At 34.6% G+C, this 24532-nt stretch overlaps 1 protein-coding gene across 1 annotated transcript; it reads right to left on the bottom strand.

Moving 5' to 3' along the window:
• Positions 1 to 9464: 9464 nt before the first annotated feature.
• Positions 9465 to 21709, bottom strand: LOC121409438. The gene is made up of 3 exons (XM_041601373.1): positions 21657 to 21709; positions 17481 to 17661; positions 9465 to 10228 (listed from the first exon to the last, which is right to left on the bottom strand). Exons 2-3 carry the CDS (start codon positions 17572 to 17574, stop codon positions 9768 to 9770), a joined length of 555 nt encoding a protein of 184 aa, XP_041457307.1. The 5' UTR covers positions 17575 to 17661; positions 21657 to 21709; the 3' UTR covers positions 9465 to 9767.
• Positions 21710 to 24532: the final 2823 nt, after the last annotated feature.

The raw sequence follows: 24532 nt of genomic DNA, 5'->3' as shown, positions 1-24532 counted from the left end.
AAGAATACAGTTTTACATTATACAGCACCCTACAGTATCAGAAAATACTTGACATGTTTACATGTTAGCGCATGATATTATATCGTTCGTAAAATCCAGCAAACAATGCGAAGGGTTTAAGTGAAACAACTCCATAATATGAAAAGGATATTACATAGACTGTTACTGTTTGCATCATAAAACAATTTTTAGAACTTAGCTGTTTCAAAAGGCATCATCTCCGAGGGACGTGAAACGACTTACCTATGATTGTTTTGTCAATTGAAAGATAGAGAGAAAATGGTAAAGGAAGAATTAAAGGTAAAAATGATGTTAAACAGTTTGGTCTTAATTGGTGGTATAACTTTGTAATACTCCTACACTGTACTTCAATTGAGGAAGAAGGGGCGGTTTTTTTTTTACTTCCGAAGAGTAATTGTTTTTAAGATCTTATATGGAGGCGTCTAGGAGACCAATATCAACGTTTGTTTTTGAGTAACAATTACTATTCAAAATGTGTTTTGGGTATTAATTAAATGATCGAATTAATGGAATGTCCGGTCATTTTCATCAAAAATAGCTATTACACAATCGTTTAGTCTGTAAGAACAAATACTAAGTTTTTGTATATATAACACCATGATATTTGCATTTCGAAGTTGAGGCAAATGAAACAGAGTGTGTGGACTTTATGGCTAAAAACGTTTCCTGTTGTTGGGTAACTTTAGGACGCCATAGTTAAATCCTTTAAACTGAAACTAATCCTCAGAAAATCATTGGTACATTCTAATCAGAAGAAACCAAATATCTACACTTAATCTACATTTTGGAATAGATTTCCGAACATGATCAGTGTCAAAGCTTGCAGATCCCTGTTAGATATATATATTACCCCCATATACATTATGCCATACTAATGATGCAAGTGCAATACTGTATACATGATTTTTTTTTTCGAGGATCACTCAAGTACAGTATAATGTTTTGTGCTTGTGGTAATTCACGGCCTGATGATAATTACAAGAAAGGTATTGTTATGTGACTTGTAAATATAAGTCTTAATCGTTAGATAACAATGCTAGGAAAAAAATGATATTAAACGTAAGGACGTTCTATAACCTTCAACGTATTAAAACAACAGTCATGACAGTAGCAATATGAAAATATCATATATAATAGAACAGTTGTGGTAAAAATGTTATACGAGTAATTGTTATTATAATTATTAGCGATATAAAGACACTGAAGTACTGAATGTAGTAGTGGTTAATGGTGATAAAAGTGTTGAAGTTGATGATCGTAGCGGTAGGCATGTTAGTAGAAAAGTACTAGGAGTAGCAGTAATAGAAGAAGTAGAAGAAGTATTATTGTTATTATCATTATCATAAGTAGTAGTAGTAATAGTAGAAGTGGTGGTAGTAGTAGTAGTAGTAGTAGCAGTAGTAGTAGAAGTAATAGTAGTAGTAGAAGTAATAGTAGTATTAGTAGTAGTAGTAGTAGTAGTAGTAGTAGTAGTAGTAGTAATTAGTGGTAGTAATTAGGGGTAGTAATAATAGTGGTAATGATATTAGTAGTGGTAATGATATTAGTAGCGGTAGTAGCAGTGGTAGAAAAGGTAGTAGTAATTGTAGCGGTAATACTACTAAAAGTAGCAGCAGTAGTGGCGGTAGTAGCTCATATTTAGAAGCATTATTATAATAGGGCCACGTTGGATAATATACAAAATATACCAGCTTTATGTAAGTATAACGGGAATTATTCATCCGAGGTTGGACTGGCATTACTATTTATCATGTTTATAAAATATATAAAATAGTTATTTTGACAATACAACCGAGGATGAATAATGTCCTCCAGGCCTGGTATATTTGTTTTATATCCTACTTAAATAATTTAGTGTAATTGATTTTGATAATCTAGTTCTTGTACTCGTAATTCATCCTTTTTTTATCTGAACCAAGATAACCCGCTACGCTGACTGACCTACTTTTCCTGAAGCCACGCGCTCAGCACGCGGAACGCGTATTAGTGCCTGCGCCGTCATGATCTGTGACGTCAAAGGTGGAATTGTGCACTATTCCATCAATGACGTCATAGAATAGCAATTTTCTTCAGTGGTCGCTTTTTTTTAACATCGTCACAAAATAGTGAGAATATGTTTGATCACGAGATACTATTTAAACCAACCAGTATACATGATTTAATTTATGTAGGATATGATAATATGTATTAACAGCGGTCTTGGAAATAAAAGTAAATGTATTGGTTACAGTCAATAGAACAAATTCAAAGTTTTTTTTACCTTATCCACATCTCTGATGGAAATTCATAAATTTGACGTCATGGATACGTAAAAACAAAAACTTCGTGACATGCAGAAGTCATAATGTAGAAGTATCAGTACCAGTGCAGTATTAGTATTATCATCATTATCAATTTTATCATTACTATCATTAATATTATTATATCATTTTCATTAATATTATCATTATTATTATTAATGTTATCATTAGTAGCAGCAGCAGCAGCAGCAGCAGTAGTAGTAGTAGTAGTAGTAGTAGTAGTAGTAGTAGCAGCAGCAGCAGCAGTAGTCATGGTAGTAGTAGTAGCAGAAGTAGTAGTAGTAGCAGCAGCAGTAGTAGTAGTAGTAGTAGTGGTAGTAATAGTAATAGTAGTAGCATTAGCAGCAGCAGCATCAGTCGTAGAGGAATAACAGCAATAGTTAGAGAAGCTGAAATCATGGTACTGGCAAATAAGTACTGTTGGTGAAGTTATGGCAAATCATCACTCACTTGAGTAAGTTGCGAGAAGAACCGTATAGTAATATCATTATCATCGAGAGCATAATTAAGGAATACACGTATATGGGAGCAGTTCTCACACGCCCGAGTCATAAATGTTACATAACAAAGGTTTAGTAAGTGTATGTAATTAGTCTAATGCCCGAGTAAAATGATGTGTAACATCGTGATCATATAGGAGAGAACTGTGGATCCTATTGCTATTTGATCCTAATCACTCTAAAAAAAGGGGGAGGGGTACCAAATATTGGGTAAAATGGGAACATGCACGTATGTTGGGTAAAAAGGATGCCACATATTTTGTAAAATTTACGCAATGTTCATTGAAATTTACCCATCAAACATGCATTTTGCCCAATATTGAGGGGGGAAATTACCCAGCGGACATGCATGTCGCTTTCTACCGAATATGGGGTAAATTTTTACTCTCTGTTTTGAGAGTGTAATACTATTCGATAAACCATCCTCATCGCCAAACCATGACATGTCAATAGAACCAGTCATAATTCCTGATAGCTCAGATAAATGACTAGACATGACTTGAGATAAAATTCAACACATCATTTTATTAGGATACAATCATCACTATATGATAATATTAATGATATCATTAGCCGGGAAGAAGTAGCAGTCGGACGCTGTTATGAAAAGATCAAAGGTATTAGATTTACTCTCCCAATGTATTTGCCTATGTGGGCCTTTAGTAAATAGTGTTAATAGGGTTCTAAAATAGTGCACTCTAATGAAAGGGCTTACCCAATATGGGGTAAAATGGGTACATGCATGTTGGTTCGGTAACTGTATTTTGTAAATTTTAAGAAATGTTGGGTTTAAACAGCCCAATATGAGGTAAAAAAAATTCCAGCAACGTGCATGTTAACTTTCTACCCAATATTGGGTAACCGTTTTATTAGAGTGTACTATACCTTGACTAGAGCCACCACTATTATCGCTATTTACTAAAGGCCTACATAGGCAAATATATTGAGAGGAAATCTCTTACATTTGATCTTTTCTAGTGTCCGACTGCCACTTCTTCCACGGCAAATGAGTGTTTCATAATAGCAATAATCAGTGCTTTTAGATATTAGTAGTGGTAGTGGATGTGGATGTGGTAGTAGTAGTAGTAACAGCAGTAGTAGTAGTAGTAGTAGTGATAGCAGTAGTTGTAGTAGTAGAAATAGTAGTAGCAGTAGTAGTCATGGTAGTAGTAGTAGTAGTAGTAGTAGTAGTAGTAGTAGTAGTAGTACTAGTAGTAGAATTAGTAGTAGTAGTAGTACTACTAGTAGTAATAGTCGTGGTGGTAGGAGGAGTAGTAGTAGTAATAGTTGAGTGAAAGTATATAGTGGAAGTGTATTAAAAGAATAAAGTAGGAGTAGTGGTTGTGTTGGTGGTAGTAGTAGTAGAAGTAGTTTTTGTTGCTATTTTTATACTAGTAGTGGCGTATCTAGCTTAAGCATTATGAAGCCCATGGCAAATATTGAAGTTGCCGCCCTTTACCTTCTTGACAGCACTTTGAACGTATAACCATTATGGTATAGGCAAGCATGGGAATCCGATTAATATGAAATGATGTAAGACGCAATTTCCTCCAAATTTTGCCCATGAATTTAAAGGTAACACAATTGATTTGATAAATAGTTTTAAGTTCTGAATACTTGGAGTAATATTGACGAAATCATTGACAAATACCCAAGCCATAATTTTATAAGCAACTATAATGAATCCCGAAAAGGAAAATATTTGTGCGGGGAACAATGTGCAAGGAATTAAATGGGAGTATTTTAATTTCTGGTGCATTACCATCAAACCATGATTACCCTATACGCAATAGGATCATTTTCCTTCAATTACCCACTCATCTGGGTTTTTTTCTGTCGCGTTTCACTCTGCCCCCACATTGCTCTCCTCAGAGGTAACATATTCTTTCATAGCGCGATCCGATCATAAAAAAGGGTTGTTTCAGAACTGTAAATTCTGAGAGGAGTCATGTGAGAAAGCGGCTTAGCAATAAAAACCCTTTATGATACTTGTATTGATGCATCCAATTCGCCTTCTATTTGGAGATCGCAAATCTCAAAAACTAATATTGATTTTCTTTTGTTTGTTCCTTTATTTCTCTCTCTCTTTGACCCCCTCCCCTCCTTCAATTTGTCGACCTGGGCACATGCCCCTTGCCACCTGTCATTTTTATACCTCATTTGGTATTAGTAGTAGTAATAGTAGTAGTTAATAGTAGTAGTAGTAGTAGTAATAGCAGTAGTAGTAGTAGTAGTAGTAGTAGTAGTAGTAGCAGTAGTAGTAGTAGTAGTGCTAGTAGTAGTAGCAGTAGTAGTAGTAGTAGTAGTAGTAGTAGTACAAGTAGTAGTAGTTGTTGTTGTAGTAATAATGATAGTAGTAGTACTAGTAGTAATAGTAGTAGTAGTTGTAGAAGTAGAAATAATAGTAGTGTTAGTAAGGGTAGTGGTAGTAGTAGTAGTAGTAGTATAAGTAGAAGTAGTAGAAGTAGTAGAAGTAGTAGTAGTAGTAGTAGTAGTAGTAGTAGTAGTAGTAGTAGTAGTAGTAGTAGTAGTAGTAGTAGTAGTAGTAGTAGTAGTAAGGGGCGGATCCAGCTTTCGTCGATAGGGGGGGGGCGAAAATTAACCCCTATTTTCCCCGTTCGGCTGTTCAAAATAGATTTTTCTTCTTTTTTTTAAATGCTTGTTCTAACAGTCACTTCCTAGTTTTATTCTTATAAAACATCATAAATATATTATCAACCAATTTAAACTTTAATGGAAAAGTGTGAGCGCGTTGCGCGAGCTGAAATTTTTGGAAATTTTTTTCTGAAAATTGAATATTCTGAGCAATGTTTGTGATCCTGAAAAAAAAATGTGTATGTCCCCAAATAGTTACTCCATGACAATCATACCTAAAAGGGGATATTTGAGAACTTTATGGAAAACAAGAAGAGAATAGGTACTAAACATATTAAATAATGCCAGCGCGTAGCGCGATCTGAAAATGTTATGATTCAGACCATAAGACGGAAATTACAGAATACTTTTTAGAAATCAATCGTTAAATGAAACAAAATAATAAAAGCTCGATGTCTGAGCTGAAATATGTTTTGTATATTGAATTCAAAACTTGATATTTTAAGCTCCATATCAGGTAACTGATTAAGAAATGTATTTCATCGACCAGGCTAATGCGAAGCGAAAATTTTGTGTTGTAGCATGAAACATTATCATTTTTTTTATTTTTTAAAGTTTTCCCTCACCTTATTTTATTCACTCGTTTTGCTACTTATTTGTCCTCTCCTTTTTCCCCCTCTCTTTTTCCCTCCTTTATTTTCTTTCTTTACACTTATTTCTTTGGCTCCGCAAATAGGGGGCCCGGGCCCCTCGCCCCCATGGATCCGCCTGTGGTAGAAGTAGTAGTAGTAGTAGAAAGAAGAACAATTAGTTGTAACAGTTGTGCTGTCTTCGTATAATTCTAGTAAAAGTACATGTAGTACCGGTCTCTCGATCTACATGATCACTGGTGGAAAGCAGTGCGCCCGGTGTAGCGGCGGATCTGGTGCCTGGCAGATACGGTACTTATACCTTGGTCACATTTGCTCTACGGTGGCCGTACGGCGAGTCGAAAACAGCCGTTTTCACAGTTTATGTACGAGCCTACATATAGAGGGGGTTTGTATAAAAATGAATAAAACGGCTGTTTTCGACTCGCCGTACGGCCGCCGTAGAGTAAATGTGACCGTGGTATTAGTGTCGGAGTGGGAGTCTGCATCTTCAGTCTCCCACCCAGGTTTCACGGCCGCTATAAACTAGTATAAAGCTCAAGAAATTATCGATACCCAAGATATTGTGGTATCGCCGATTGCCTGCCGTAGCTATCCGATTGTTGAATTAGTCCGAAGGCCAGTCAGTGAAACGTCCCGATTATTGGAATTCATGCAACATTTTACAGAAACGAACCTTTGTTAACCTCTTCTGATTTTATTTGATTAGAATATAGTAAAATACTTTCATTTTTAAGTTTATATAACGTCTGCCAAAATTAAGGATAAATTACTTTATGGGGCATCTGTTTTAGATTGGTTTACTCACTCTTGCTTACATAAGTTATGGTCTCAAGTAATTTCTGATGATAGGAGAAATTTCCAGTTTTTATACATTTGAATATTACATTTATTTATGATTGATCATAATAAACCATCGATTATTCCGGGGCGTTTTTTTCTGGGACGCACTTATAATAATGTGTCGACACAACATCAAAGTGAAGCATCAGAGGTGAAAATCATCGTCGTCAGTTAGTAGCAACAGGAGTATTTTTTATTAGTAGGCAAGAGTAGAAGTGGAAGTAGTTGTATCATTATTATTATAATTAGTAGTATAGTAGTAGTAGTAATAGTAGAAGTAGAAAGTAGTAGTCAAGACTATTTTGCAAGGTCGTCATAGATAGCAGTACCTTTTTTTTCTTTTTGGGGCTGCGCAAATAGAGGGCCCGGCCCCTCCCCCCATGGATCCGCCTGTGGTAGTAGAAGTAGTAGTAGTAGTAGAAGTAGTAGTAGTAGTAGTAGTAGTAGTAGTAGTAGTAGTAGAAGTAGTAGTAGTAGTAGTAGTGGAAGTAGAATCAGTAGTAGTGTTAGTAGTAGTAGTAGTAGTAGTAGTAGTAGTAGTAGTAGTAGTAGTAGTAGTAGTAGTAGTAGTCAAGACTATTTTGCAAGGTTGACATAGATACTAATACCTTTTGGCACCGGTCATGGAAATAAAAGAAGAGATGATGGTTTTAGTCAGATGAACGCGTTTGAAGTGTTTAAACATGTTTGCTTGTTTAATGAAAATTCATGTATTTGACGTCATGGATATGTCACACGTATCCTCGGTCACATTAAATGACTGCATACGTGATCAGACACACAATGAAAGAAAGAAGGTGTTATGATGATGATGAGGGCCGAATATCGAGGGGTTCGCGGGGTATTAATAAACAGCAACAACAACAATGATAATGATAATGATAACAATAATAATAATAATAATTAGCAAAAAAAAAACGATTACAATGTAATGATAAGATAACGATAACATTTCATTTCGCCATTTAATTTTTAAGGCAATGTCTTTATTCTGGGTAAACCATAAATTTTCAAGAAATTTAATATCTATTACTTTTGATGCATCTCGATAAATATGTAAATTCTTTCCCACTTTGGCAAACATGATGGAATTCACGAACAATAATATTGTAAATTTACCTCTTTCATTTATATTTGACTATAGTTAATGCTCCTTGGCATTAATCGATATTTTGTTTCATTTATCTACAAGCACAGTTATGGTAAACGGTACTATCATAAAATATATACTAATCTTCGAAATAGAATTCGTATGGTGATTATTTAATAACGTTACTTAAATTTGTATGCATCCGAATTTCTCGTAACACTGTAAAAAGATTGAGTTAAAAATTACCCAATATTGGGTAGAAAGGGAACAAGCATGTTTGTTGTGTATTTTCCTCCACATTGGACAATATGCAAGTTTAAAGGATAAAATTTCAACGCAACATTGCGTAAAATTTACAAATTATTTTGTATCATTTTACCCAGCAAAGTAACGTACATGTTCCCAATTTGCCCAATATTAGGTCAACTTTTTTTAAAGTGCATGAAAAAAAATTTAAATTTAGGTCATACCCATCTGATGGAAAGAAATTCAAAGTCAGACCTATGCTTCAATGGTGATAGAGATGCTAATGACGTTTTTTTTGCTATATTATACGTAAGCCTATTCTATTTTCCAGTGGAAGATTGTGTCAAAACATTTTACATAAAAGTAATTTCCTAGCCTATCCGAAGAAAACAACCACAAAATACATTGACGTCTAAACCTTTGGCATCAAAAGGCCGACAAAATGTGAAATATTTGGAATAATTACCTAACATTCTCATGCTACAGAACATTACAGGATCTTATAATCTTTTTCATATGTTTTAATTTTACATTTAAAATATCCAACACCCTCTTTAAGCACTTCTTTTACTTAAAAAAAATACCATTTGCCCATCTATCTTACAAATGTATCAATTGCATATCAGAAAGCCTTGAACAGAGATTACATGCTTGATTTTCCAACTAATTCCATGCTTTAAACATGTCAAAGGAAAAGGAATCGGTCGGAATTACTCCCGAACTAAATGTTCATGTAGAATCGCAAAATACGTCCTCTAACACACGTTTTTTATGTCAAGTTTACACCGAATAACAGTATAAGGGTTTTATGGATTGATATATAAAGTAGTAGTCAACTTTAATGGTGAAAAAATCTTTGAGGATTAACCTGAAGAGAGATCTTATAGAAACCTAGGATAATGCTTCAAGAATTCCTGATTTCGTAAGCACAGGGGCCGCGGAAGTGATTTCAAAGTGGGGGGCCTGAGCCAAAAGTGGGGGGGGGGGGCGGCTGACCATGCTAAAAATCACAATCATATGGTCATTTTTACTTTTTTGTACATGGTTTTGGAAAAAAGTGGGGGGGCTGAAGCCCCCCAGCCCCCGGTTCCGCGGCCCCTGAAGTAGGTGACCGATTCAACACAAACTAAACCTAATCGTATGATAATCTAAACACTGCTAATCAACGAAGATAAACACCGTTCGATGTGAAATTCACGCGAAAGTAAAAGTGAATTCAAAGTCTAAACTGGGACACGCCAAGGACTTCTGATAGTTCTGAATAAAACTCAGATTTATATCTTAGTTTATACAAATTGAGATGAACCTTAATTCGAGTTTGACTTTAATTTATTACAACTCGTTGTTAGATGAACCCCAATGGCATTACCCTGGAACAGTCTTTCCTCTCCAATTCGGAATAAGAAAATGAAGGGTGTAAACATTTCAAATACGTTACAAAGACACATTAAACACATATTATAAAAGAACACAAAAGTAAGAGCACCCCAAAAATATGGTACATGATTATTGTAACATAGTACTACGACACTCTCACAGTTCTGGCGTTTTTCCTTGAGCCATACCTCAATATTTTGTCTATAGTCTCTTTTATAGCTTGCCTGGTAAAGGTATCTAAATCCCTAACTGGTATCCTTACATTTCGTTGTATACGCTTGAGTACATCTTTCCTCGGGTGATGTTCTCTTAATCCCAGGTAGACATTCGCGCCTTGTCTGGTGGATCGATTCCGAAGAAGATGCTGATTCGTTGTGGATGATATTGATGAAGACGAAGATGACGACGAGGACGATGTTGATAACGATGACGAAAAATAGGCAGGCACATATCGGGTTGAATCACTTATCTGAGAATCGGCTGAAAGTATGTGTGTATATTTATCATGAAGATCACTTTCCAATAGAGGTGACCATGATGATGAACTGCCTTTAATATCCCAGGTTCTCTTTCCAAATCTTTGAGGTTGGGAAATAGGCCTCCTTCCTAATAATTGTGTATAAGCAAAAAAGGACACAATTTGAAAATATTGTGAGATTAAACATGCAGTTTCATGAAATAAAACTTGTTCTGATTGACAGTTACATACACACCTACATGTACACACACGTACAAATAAACCCACACGCACACACACAGCGTCATCCACATACGCACAAACTGCAAATACTGCCAAAAGGTGAATGCTATGCGAATACCAGCGGGGACACACACAATTCCGTACACAACATGTATTTTGGAAAGTTTCTGTATGTGTAAGGCAACAACAAATATTTTTCACCTTTATTGCTAATTCTTTCAAAACAGAATCATCAACAACACATTTTAACACAGATGTTGAAATACCTTCTGGTCTGTATAGTGTATAGGCGAGTGTGAGTTCACGCTATAATGGTAATGATATGCATTATATTCATTTTTTCGGGATGTTTCTTGCTCGATCATATTAATTTGTTTCAGCTTACCCTTCTTACTGTGGACTTGACTGTTCGAATACCTATTATAGAAACTGTTAAACTAGTCATTTAGCTATTAGTTTAACATAATTTATCATCGAGCAAATTATATCTTCAAAATTCATCCAGGAATTGATGAAATACTTGGCAGACTAAATAACCAACAAAGGGAAATCTTTACATAAATCAGGTTAATACTTATAGTAATGTAAACGAAATTTCACGGGAGTTAATGGGGCCGAATGGGAGAGGAAAAGAGATAGAGGCAAATCGCAAATAAGTTTCAACGAAACCAATAATTATATTCATTCATTTTCAATCCGGGGGATAATGGGACAAGAAATTTATCTGTGCCTAGAAAATTGTTGCATGGGTAAATTTCTGTTTGTTGCACGTGCATTGTACATTGAATATGCACTTTTTGTCTGGCATTTTTAAAAATTAGCTTCATTGAATTCAAAAGTTATTATATTTGCTTATCAAACTGTTTCCTAAAGCTTAATTCGTCGTGCGATTGTTGTTTTATATATTATCACCATTGATGTTACAACACATTCCCATGTGCAATTTTTTTAAAATAAATCACTCGTGTCGTTTTAATGTATTTTGATGTTTCGTTAGTGTTTTTATGTAAAAAAAATGTTTAATGGAAGAGTGCTTTCCAGGATCTAAGTATTCAAATTTCAAAAAATAAAATCTTTCCATGTTGCCATTTTAAATATAAGTTCTTCAGCTTGGGTTTATCTTACAGACACATATGTAAGAATTGCTAGTCTAGTTTGATATCTTATTCGATTTCTCAACGTTCATCAATAATGTCAAATATTATCCCTTTACGTTTAACATCGTAAAATATATAAATGAAACATTTTTCTAATGCTTCTTTAACGATAATACGAACATGTGTACATGAAACACTTATTTACATTATACGTGTGATAAAAACGAATGTTGTCCAGCAAAGCAAAGAATAAAGGAAAGTATATCATTGTGTTATAATTTCGATTCACCTGTCCAGATGTCCCAACATACGAGCAATGTTATTCAAATTGCACACACAAGGTGACACACACAGCATACAAGTGGCCATGATTCACGCACACACACAGTGGAATCACATGTGGCACATCGACGCACTCAAATGTGTTGCATTTCACGTGACTGTGTAATGTGAATTTTGGATGTGCGTGTGTGTTGTGTGTGTGTATGTGACAAACACAATAAGGGCGATTAAATGCGTTATGGTACTCACTTTATGTGTCATTTTGGTTATATGGATCCTATCTGGAGCTGAGTTGCAATACTAAACACATTTGAACCACAAAAGTTTTCAGTGTACATATTGTCTTGGTTTTTTTTTCATCATATCGTCTAAATGGTAATTAGAACTATATCCTTATATCAACTCACAAAAATTGCTTTTCTACTTTGGAATATTATAATCTCTATTTCTTTAAGTTAAAATAGCACAAATTAATGAAATAAGAGAGAACTACTGTAATGGATCCAGGCAATGAAAAAATCTGCTGAACGAAATTAATTTCCTGTCCTCCCGAATCCTGCTTAATCACAGAATTTATATCGTACAAACATGTAACAAGCAGCTTTTCATACAAGTATTTATCCTCTTTGGTCAATTTAGCCAATGCAGTTGACCATGTTAACTGGTCTGCATGCGTGTAGTTAGTTTTCAATTCTGGAATGGTAATTAAGATATGTTTTAGTTTTCATTGTATTTTCTTTAAATACGTAAATATGATATTATATTGTAATCCCCATTTTCTCAAGCTCATAAATATTTTTTCCCAATTATGATTATCTCTTCTAATATGAAACGACATGTATATTTTCAAGGCCACGCTTTTCAACAGATTGCCAATCATCAATGCTCTACTACATTTTATGTATGTTTTTTACGACTATTTAGCCAAAATGGAAATTTGCTCTATTTGATGATTCACAATTATATGCCTTACTTAACCCACAAGATTATATGTATAATAGCAAAATAACTCCCATTATAAAAATAGAAAATTATAATATTACTGGTGAGATTAAGGAAGCCCTTATATCACAATGGTCAACTTGTGTATTATGAATGGAGAATTGAGACAATAAATGATTCAGTATACAGATGACCATATTCCCTGGACAGTTTAATGAAATATTTAGAAACCTGCAAACCACGTGAAATCTCAACGGTCCTTCGTAAAAAACACCCATATTTTAAATCAAGTTCCTTTTGATTCTCAAAGCGGAGACGTCCATCATTCAAGCACGGATTCACACACGCACCATCCCACACACATTTACTTTTACGCACAGTGATTTATTAACCGAAGTATTAAACGCCATTGTGAATTTAAAAAAAATACTGTCTCTTTGAAGATGCTACGAACCGTCAAATGTCATCCAACGAATTACTGTTAAATATGATCAGACCGCATTGTAAATGTATATTGCTTCATCGGACTTATCTTAAAAGTTTAAAAGAGGCCGTGCTATCGAACAATTAATGTTATGAAATGAATGCCTTTAAAATTAGTTTATTTACAGTGATGTTAATTTTGTTATTTAGAATATTGAGAAGATTTTTACGCTAATGATTCGTATTTGGGCTCCGGTTTATCTGAAATTACCAACCCACATTTACTATGGCGTAATCTAGAATAATCCATTGAGTCACTAAGACGTTTTCCGAATAGAAAACACTGAATTTAATTTCACCTTGTTTATTTGTGTTGTTTATCGAACAAATTAAACTGGATGAAATAAGAGTATTCAGTTTAGCCAACATGTATATATAATGGGTAGTGACAAACCTAAAATCAGCCACTGCAGTAAAATTTGTGGGGAGAGCTTCTTTTGAAATCAAATAAGAGCTAATGAAATGAAGTAATGCATTTCCTTGTCAAATACATTCAGACTTTCACAACTGCGATCTTTTAAGGGTGATATCAAACAAGGAGCGATTTATTTTCAAACAGAACAAAGGAAATAAATATAATAACTGTTTCAAACCTAAACTTATTCCATTTCATGAACCGTGCGCTATGTAGAATTATTTTGTATAAAAACATTGCATGGTAAAAAGGTAAAAAAAAGGGGTAAAAAGGAAAAGGCATCTATAATAGGTTTCATCTCATCAAGACATAAGAAAATTACACTTGTATACAAAACTATATATATAAGCGCATAGAAAATGTATGTGATCTAATAATTGTGACTTAAAGACTACCAGCCTCATATGGATTATCATGAATGAATGCAACATTAAGCATTGTGACTCAGTGATATTATCATGATTAAACGATGTAATCGTTTGTCTATGACAAATTTAAAATTTAACCCTAGAACTTCTTCGATACGACCCTGTTATATTTCCGATACAGACCAAGCTTTTAAGCATGAGTGATATCGGTATTTCGACTCCTTTCCAATGTAATTAGTTCATAGAACTTTAACTGGAGAGGGTATTAGGAAAAACTCTAATTTTTAAAGGCGATTTGTTTGTAGGGATACCTTTCAGATGAAAAATCTGAAGAAAAAAAGATAGCGTTTACGTTCATCTCACCTTGGACATGCAGGAGTATAGGAAGGGATAGTTGACCACATCCACCGAAACCAGGTTTTCATTTTTTTTTTGGACATACTCTAGATAATGATAATTTTTGTGACAACAAAATAAATAGATTGGGCAATTCAGGGAAAGGCGTGTCACAGCCTGTTGCATCGAACTTTTACCGGTGAAAACTATGACTGTGGTTCCCCGCCCCCTTGCACTGGTATTTTCTTGTGTCAAATTCCATTGCTATGCAGAATTGCGCCAACCGGACTTTAGTTTGATCAGAAGATATCTACGCTTCTGGTAACTTGCACACCACTACATGCAAGACTTATTACACCAAATTCTAAGCTAAATCAAATTCCAAATAATTTTTATTCGCACATTATGCACTCCCATCATGCAAAGAAGAGAAAATTCTATATAATTTAACACAATTTAGCACAAAAATGGCTCCGAGATAACAAGAGGTGTTGTCAGGTTTGTTTTTAAAGCTTTTAAAAAGCTTTGACGTTTTTGCAATTCAGATAATTTGGGTTTACATTTAATGAATTCTTTCAAAGCCTTGATCACAATTCCATCTTATTTTCTTCGTTTCTCCCGGTTTTTCTTTAAAATGGAAGATGCAACGTAATACTATACTAACGTACGTCCACCATGATCACCAAGTTGTCCATTTAACAATAAATCAAAGTATACAGTACCGGTTTTAAGCACCACAAATAGTTCCTTGTCAAGGAAAGCTAACAATTCCTAATCAATGATATCAAGTTTTGTATAAAAAAAATGGTATATATATATATATATACAGTGGAACTTTTAATTACTCAAAAGGAACCTCACACTTACGGCCCCGAGGTGTATTTCTTTTATGTATTTTATATGAGATTTTCTAAGATTTTTTTGTCATTACTATTACCGGTATATCTAATACAGATGTATTTTCATAATTATCATAAGCATAAATGCATTTTAGTTTGTTTGTTTGTCCTCGTTGTTTTACGAACTTTGTACGGACATACGTAGGTTTCGACTCTCTACGCATCCATTACAAGAAGAGATTTAAATATATAAACGGATTCAAACGGCACATACAAAACCGTCTCAAGGAGAGCAAACAATTCTTAATCAATGATTTTTCAAAGTCCTTCACAGTGATCAACAAATTATCTGTAACCAAATAAAACGCAAACGGATACCATACTTTGAATCACTCGCAACACCACACTTAACATATACGAATTTATAATAAATTTCATGTAGGATGACCATGATTACCGGCTGAGCGTTACATGAAAGGATTTGTCCGACGTTTGTTACGGTCTTAAACTGTAAACTCCTGCTATAGAGTAACTCGCTCCCTAGCTTATTGAAAATGTGTCCAGCTCGGATTTTTTCCCGGGGGGGCACTGGGGGTCCTTGCTTCTTCAGGGGGGCACCGGCCTTTTTCCGGTGTGTGTGTGTGTCCACACACGGATCCGACTTTCGCCAATAGGGGACGGGGCCCGAAATTATCTTCGCCTATATCAGTCACTTCTTAGTTTTATTCCTATAAAACAACATTAACATAAAATAATCTCATAAGCCTTATAAAAAGTGCGAGCGCGAAGCGCGAGCGATTTTTTTTTCCACTTTAATGTATTTTTTCCTGAAAATTTAATTTTCTGGGCAATGTTATGTGTGATCCTGAACAAGATTCGTATGTAACTAGATGGTACTGCGACAGCAAAGCGCAAACAGAATTTTTTATCAACTGTTCTAGCATTATCGAAAGGGGACCTGTTAAGGACTGCTTACAGTTACCCACGAAGACGGTATGTTTCAATAATGCGAGCGCGAAGCGCGAGCAAATTTTTTGACATTCCGACCTAAAAAAATTGTCATTCTAAGCACTTTTTGTATTAATTAATAGGATAGGTATGTAACTAAACAATTGATGCGAGAGCGAGAGGAAGAAAATTGAGATTTTAGACCTAAAAGCGGGACACTCTATTCATATCTTGTAAGTCATAAATAGGATATAGTCAATTGGGTATCATTAATAATGCGATCGTGAAGCGTGAGCAGACAGTAATATTCTGATGTGAAACTGGATAATTCAAGTACATTTTAAATAAAGAACGTGCAGGCTATCGCGCATGTTTTATATTTAGACCTAAAATCTGGGCATTCTGAATACATTTGTTTAATGGAACATTATGGAATACACGTAGACAATATGAACTTGGCAAATCAAACAATGTGACCACTCAGCGTGAGCTTAAAATGCTGATATGTAGACCATAAAACGGACAGAGCACTTAAATTTGTAAATGAAAAAAATAATGAAAGCTCGATGTCCGAGCTAAAATATGTTTTGCATATTGACTTCAAAACATGCTCCATATCAGCCTATATTGAGCAAGATATGAATCCCATCGAACAGCCAATTATGGCGCGAAGCGCCAGCAAAAAAATTATATAGTAACATGAAAACAGTTTTTTTAATTGCAAGTCTTCCCCTCACATTATTTAATTCACTCGTCTTCCTCCTCTTATTTTCCTCTTCTTTTTTCTGTCTTTCTTCTTTTCCTTTTTCTTTCTTCTTTCTCCCATTTTTCTTTTCTTTTTTTTGCTCTGCCAATTTTTTCTCGGGGGGCGGGGGCACACCATATCTCAGGGGTAGCACGTGCCCCGCCCCCCCCCCCGTAGCTACGCCACTGACTCTAGACCGACCAAATGCAATGTGTTTTTTTTTTTCCAATGGCATATCATCGTAGGTTTGGAGTTGATTCAAGGCCACCGCACACCATTTTGATTGGTCTGCGACCCGACTTTGGAATAAAACGTAGTAGAATTTGATGCTATAAATATTGACATGGAATAACTTATTGTGCATTTTTCTAAATCATCGTAGGAATACCTATATTCAAATATGTTCATATGCTATCATCCTTATCGGAATAAAAGCGAGTTTGATATTTAGTCATAATGACGTCATAACAATCATACGTTTTGTTACGAATTGAAACAACTTTGGACTTTGCTCCAAAATAAAGGCTTGCAATCATCCAAAATTGTTATATAAGTATTCTTTCAGTAAATTTGAACCACAGAATGATAAAAGGATACATTTCATTCCTATTTTCGTGAAATGAGCAAAATACAATTTATTCTAAAATCGGATCGTGGAGGTGGCCTTGTGCAGCAGCTTTAGCATGGGACTCAGATTACTCACTGTGTGTGCTACGTGTACTGGCGTCTCTGTTTCGCCTTCCTTCACACGCTTCTTCAAGCCAACGAGGTATCAACCGCATGGAACATACTGGCATAGCATCCTGGTGACTACGAGATACAGCCAGAAAGACAAGTAGCAGAAGAAAGTACAGAATCGTTGCCCGATGGGCTGATAAAGCTATCTGTGAGAGGACAAAAAAGGAATGGAAATTATGTTCAAAATCAGGGCAGATTGAAGTCAATTTCGCTCCCTCAACCAAATTTCGAGACCGCGCGGCCGCTTGAAATTTGTGACTGCTTCGCTTCTGGACATTATTTTAATTTTCAAGTCTTGAGACCATTTTTTTTGCAAAAGTTTGGACACTCTGTCACATGTTGAATGACTATATATTCGATATCAACCCCTCAGGAACGTGATTAAAGTTATATTTTTCTGATAATTTGTACTTTTGCTGGTTGAACTGTATTTACTTTATGCGGATTAGTATCGCAAAATGTCTTTCCAGAAAACGTTCATAAAAGAATTCAATAAAACGCAAACAAATACAAAACAAATTCTTTAATCAATGAATTACATCATATATAAGTGAATCCTGTTTCGGCAAATTAATCTACATGTTTTTGTTACAAATGTTAACTGATTAATTCACCAAGAATTTACATTATACAAGCTCTTAGAGTAAGTAAAATGCAAAAACATAATTGCAAACACTAATTGACATATATATATATATATATATATATATATATATATATATATATATATATATATATATATATATATATATATATATATATATATATATATATATATATATATATATATGTATATATATATATATATATATATATATACATACATACAATTCAGGCCAGAAGTTAAAATAGACCCAGGAAATTTAAAGAAAAGTTTGTACTTGCCAAACATCATAGAATTTACTGTGTCTTATAAAACATTTGGGCTATCATGACAAATTTGATATCAAACAAATGAGTATGTCATGCTCCTTTATCACATTGCTTTTTCATCAGGAGCTGAAAAATAATTAGGTGTCATGTTTTCAAAAAGAATCTTCATATTCATAGACAAATTAAAACTAAAAACTTTTGTGCGTTAGTTACTTCTCAACACAAACATTTCAGATTACGCTTTTATGTTCAGTGGTGACATATCATGATAGAAAATGTAATATAAATCATAGATTTGACATTTATATATTTCTATGAAAAGATGTTTGAAAATATAATAACAAACAATAGAATATATTTGGCACGAATATTATTTTTCAAAGAAAATTCTACCTGAAATATACTTTAATGCCAAAGACATTCCAATCATGTAAAAATAGCTTAAAACGCTCTTTAATTTGATACCAAATTGACATGGTAGTATTTATTTTCCTAAAGATAAAAGAAAATTTTACGATGTTTGGCAAGCGAAAAATCACTGAATTTCATGGGTGCATGTAAACATTTGGCCCAAACTATATATATATATATATATGTGTGTATATATATATATATATGTGTGTATATATATATATATATATATATATATATGAATGTTTGCTTGGGTGTGTGTGGGTTGTGTGTGAGGAAGGATGGGTGGATGTCTGTCTCTATGCGGGTTTAATTGTTGGTGACGATCTCATGAATAGCGGCCCAGATCTGAATGAGGTAAAATTGACCTCTCTGACCAGAAAACCTGATCAGAAATAGCCAATTATGAACTGAGTCAAGACTTGCATTATTGAATCATGAAATTATTTTTTAAAAATCATCATTCATATGGTAAAGTTTGAAATAGTAGTGTGTGATGTCATCGATTTCTTCTTGTGTGTGATGCCCATGATAACTATTTAGCACTGCAAACGCAAGTAATACAAGTAATAATATAATAACTTTCTAATTTGCTACATCTGATTTCGAGGAAATTTTCTATTTCGAGCTTCTCTCTTTTCTTGAAAAAGCCAACAATTTATTGATGTGCACTTTCCAAATGAACAACTCTGAGCACATTCTGTAAAAACATGAGTATAAGCAAGCAGATGTGTCAATTCAGGAAGTTTCATCTTTGATATATTTCTTTGGCAAACGTATTGTTGATCTAGTAAATGGCGGGCAATCATGAATTAGACACTTAAATGTTTGGCAATTTAAATCATACAGGTAATAAAAATGTTTCTAGACATTCACGTCAACCTTACGAGATTACTGACGTCATAATGGAATACTTCAAGTATTTTCTTCCTGCAGATCGAAATCTCATTTGTTGATTTTGAATCCTCGCCCACATAGTATATTTCTGTCTGGGATTACATTTTGTTAATGGACAAGTATTTTTTTTGTTTAATCAGACCTACATAGTTCCTACGTGCATGACGTGAGGAGGGGTTTTGAGTCGTCATTCTCCGTTTCCCCCAATTGCATGCGTAAACAACTTCGAACTATTGTCACTCTGTGAAAGTAAGAAACTGGTATTACAAAGCAAGAAGGACATGTCTCGCGGGCTCAAGTTCAGACTATTCAACGTGTGGATTTACTACTTATAGTTCAATAATGAAATATGAGGAGTGAGTAGATATGACGATGAAAGTGATACACGTGAAACACGCATCTACTCTTCTGCAACTCCCACGTATCACAAGGCGCCAAAATTGTTCCCTGTCGCATGTGGTCATGCGACGAGTGACACGCCAAGGGCTTTGGATGCTCCAAGGTTTCACCCTCTTCCGACGAGAATGACGTCATCGTTGTCTACGAAATGAAAGTGACGTTACTTGTGGCATGGAGTCTCAGGTGATAAATCTAGTTCTCCGTGACACTGATTTGAAGGATTATGAGAAGAGTCGAGTTGCGATATATTTCAGTCCATTTTAGAGACATACGGAAGTTCATAATGGTTTTATAACATCATTCATTCACGAGGGGCGTGGATCTTTTGTTGCGTCCCGGGTGTTGTGTACGTGTTCAAATCTTAAATGCATCTTGAAATACACTTAATGGGACATGTAATCACGTCATGGCAGTCATTCTATTCATATTTTATCTCGTTTCCAAAGAATATATAGCTTATAGTTCTGGAGAATCCTTTTGTACAAAAATAAGTATCGATTCCTGGAGACGATATTTTTAGAATTCCCTTTCTCTGATGAGAAAAACAAATCTGCAATTATAATCATTCTACAGTTGGATATATATTCCGACATTTCTAAATCACTTTAGTCCTGTTTAGTGTGGCAGGGTTTTTAATGAAGGAACTTTTAAACGGGAGTAGTTATGTCTAAAAGTATTCTTGACGGCAAGGAGAGCTTTCCCAAAATGTGAATTTTTAGGAAAACACTTGAATAATACAGAGCGTTCCACAAAAAAAGGAAATCGAGATTTATTGACGATTTATTATAACTTAATCACAAATACAATATACAAAATGACCTATCACTGTAAAGCTCATAGGCTTCTCTTTCATTTGAAATAACTTAAATTATTCCTTATTCACGCATGAGTGAGCAAAAACAATTTGAAGAAAGGATACCAAAAGGTCATTTGGCGGGTGGTATTTGAGTTTCAGAAGGATATCACATTAAAAAAATAAAGTTCAATATCTGCTCTTTATTTTGATACCTCACAGAAAAAGGTCAAGAAATCAAAAAGTTCTATTAATTTGAAATAAGGCTTGAATTCCAATAATTTCAAAAAAATGAAAAGGTTTTACAGGCAAGCTTTTAGACAAACTCGACACTCCGCTTTGTTGACGATCAGGCATGCATGTGCGATAGCTTCGGAGGGAAACCGGTGAAAATACTTTTTTTTCAAATGAAATAATGAAAGTACAAGCATTGTTTCAAAGAAACAGACCATTGTTATTTCTTGACCACTGGAACCCTCGGAGATGGACAAATTAAGAATAATTGTTATAAATCTGTTATCATAAATTTCAATCTTATTTTCAGACTGAAAAAAATAACTTGACGAATATAATTCCATTTTATCTTTATCTGATAATTTGGGTATCAATCCAGCGCATGATACAAATATAATTATTTAATAGTATGTGAATGTCTCCATTTCAATTCAAAATAATGCCAGTCCTTTCAACAAGAGTAAAAAAAGATTTGAAAATTCTCGTCATGAAAACTAAATATGTATTTTACTGACTGAATGAAAAAAAAAATACCTCGGTAGACCCAACGTCACATTCCTTGGAGAACGAACCATATTGCAGAGAAAGCGAACACTTATTCTTTTATTTAGAAGAACACTCAAACTGGAATCAAACATTCAATCTGAGGACCCCTATAGACTCATACATGTCACTAGTTCAGGTGCATTACCAATATCTTTTGTTGATCAAAGTCCCTCAGTGTATATAGCTTCAAACGTACATGATCTTAATCGTTGACTTAGTTTACTCACATCTTGAAAGTAGAGCAACCTGTAGTTAAAAGACAGATTAATTTTGCTCGAGCATATACCTTGGGGTAAAGCAAATATTTATTTGGTTGCTGGCAAGCTACCCTTTGGGTAATATCTGAAAGTAGTAAAGCTTTAAAACTACGTTTATAATGTTTGATTAGAGAACAGATCAGCAAGCGGAGAAAGAGAGAGAGAGGAAAAAAGAAATGATCATAAACATGTTGCATTGGTGGCAGCGGTAGGATGTCCGGTCGATCATTAACCCTCCGCGTCAAGCTTTCATAACTGTGATACGTGAAGGTGTATCACGGAGCTATGACCTTGACCTTGGTCAGAAATCGTGTCTCAGTTTGAACATGGTAGTAGAATACTTAGATCAGAAAAAGAGGGAGAGAAAAGAGAGAAATAAAAAAAGAAAGAATGATTCAGTGATTGAGGTAGTAACAGTGTCTTGGTCATATTCACCGATGATTTGGAGAGCGTTTCATCAAGATTTATGTCCGATAAAATGTCACATCTGACAACTTTCCTTTATCCTAATTGGCTGAGGAGGACAGTTCCTATGGTAACTGCCAGATAAAACAGGACTTTTGTGAAACGCTCACTTGTTGTCTAGAGTTCGTATCTTCGTTACCTTATCTTTACGCACGAAGAGTCATCATGAATTCAAAATTGCATGAAATAATAGCCCCAAAATATAATTCATTGAAGTTTATCCTTATGTTTCAACGAATTGTGACTTCTTCTAACAATTCCATCGTTGCAAACATTGATGTTCAGAAAAACACTCTCTAACTTCCGTTTACGCACATTTTGCTTGGTATTTTCACAGTATTCGTAATGCCATGCATTACCTTTATGTTCAGTTTTATGAAACCACCCTAGTAATTCTGGTACAGAATATGCATAAATCAGGTACTATGAGAAACTTCCCTCAAACCACGGTAATTGATTTTCTGGTATGATTTTTTCAAATCTAAATTCAAATCAAAATGAATTCGAAAAAAAGGACATTCATTATGCCAGGGTTCAATACAAATATGGGATAAATTTACAAAAGTAATGACATGCATACATCATCTAATTTTGCCTTGTTATATTCGTTGTAGTACACTATCATTGTTTGAGAGCTATCTGTCTGATAGAAAACAACATGAAATTCATAATAATCTTCTTCTAATTTTAGTAAATAAAATGAAGAGTTCCATAAGGCTCGACCACAGGCCCCTTGCTTTTCCTAATAATGTTAACGATTTGACAAATGATGTAATCCTTAATGTGTGTTATTTGCAAATGACAGAAACATTTTACTGTTCACATAAAAATTTCAAAACTTTAGTATATACAATTAATAGGCATCTTCAACATTCTTTTGTGTATTAAGCTGTCATTTACTGGAAGCACGTCAATTCACATATCGCGGAATTTCTTAACAATTTAACAACAGAAACTATATCTCACAAAAGGAAATGGGAGCAATACTTATAGGAGTCACAATAAATGAATACTAAACTTAAATGAACGTAAACGTAGTATAACTAATAAAGTATCTCTGGAAAGTCGCAAAGGTATTTGACACAATGAATAACATTGTTCCACATATTGATTTGAATTTAACCAAATTTCAGTAATGTACAATCATTTTCTTATCATTGTGACCTAGCCCTGCTCAATACATTTATTTTCAGCGATTGGAGCTATAACAAATAGGACAAATCGATGTAAGTCTCAAGCTACCCATGTCAAACTATATAATTTCATTAATATTCGTTATCAATCATAATAATAGTACAATGCTGTATGTGCAACCGGTGCATAGACTAAACTTAATACCGTATACAAATCATGTACTGTCAACCGGGGACATTACATAACCAATATCCTTAAAAAAATTAACCATTTGCCTGTGAAAGACCATTTACAAATTACGCATTGATTCCATGAAACTGGTATAATATAAAGTTAATTACTAGTCAACACCAATGGTTTTCTCTAAACTGATTATTTTTTTCATATAATTTTACCTATTCAAGTACTCATTTAGCCCGTTTGTCCGCAAGGTCGGTGCATGGGTAGCTAAATATAAATCTAAACACCTAAGTTGATATATGATGCTCGTCACTCTTGACAACTTTCCAGCAGTTTGTCACGTGGGGAAACATGTGGCATTAAATAGACACCATGCAAAAAAAATCACACTTATAGATGGTAATTTCCCTTTTTACACTTTTACTGAGAGAAGTGTCCACAGCCACCCCCCTCCCCCCTCTACCCGCTCCGCGCCCCCTGCTTTTAAGAAAACGAAAGCGGGATGAAATGATACTTGACCAGGATTGGTGCAGTTAACAAAAGTGGAACTGATTGCATTGCTTATGGGGATATAGAAATCCTGATACGGTTTTTCATTCAGATCACTGCTGAATGAAAACGTTGTCTTTTTATAGCGTTTTCCCCAATGTACCAGATTCATTCAGCTTTGCACGATGTACCTCGATGTTGGGATTTCAAGATAGCGAATAGCGCGCAATGTGATCATCTTATCCTGCATGGTCATACTACGATTTCTGCGTAATGGTACTATAGGTAAAGAAGAGAAAATGGTCATGTAAAACAAAGTATTTTGTGTTTGCTGAGTAG

The sequence above is a fragment of the Lytechinus variegatus genome, chromosome 2 (assembly GCF_018143015.1).
Source record: "Lytechinus variegatus isolate NC3 chromosome 2, Lvar_3.0, whole genome shotgun sequence".
NCBI lineage: Eukaryota > Metazoa > Echinodermata > Echinoidea > Temnopleuroida > Toxopneustidae > Lytechinus > Lytechinus variegatus.
Note: the sequence above shows the minus strand (reverse complement) of the source record. Positions and strands in the feature narration are given on the sequence as shown.

Bases quoted from the DNA above. Each gene is read 5' to 3' on its own strand.
- LOC121409438 (XM_041601373.1), bottom strand. From the start codon at position 17,574: ATGCCAGTATGTTCCATGCGGTTGATACCTCGTTGGCTTGAAGAAGCG. The intron at 10,229-17,480 runs GTGAGTAATCTG...CACAATTATTAG, and splicing joins CAGTACACGTAGCACACACA to GAAGGAGGCCTATTTCCCAA.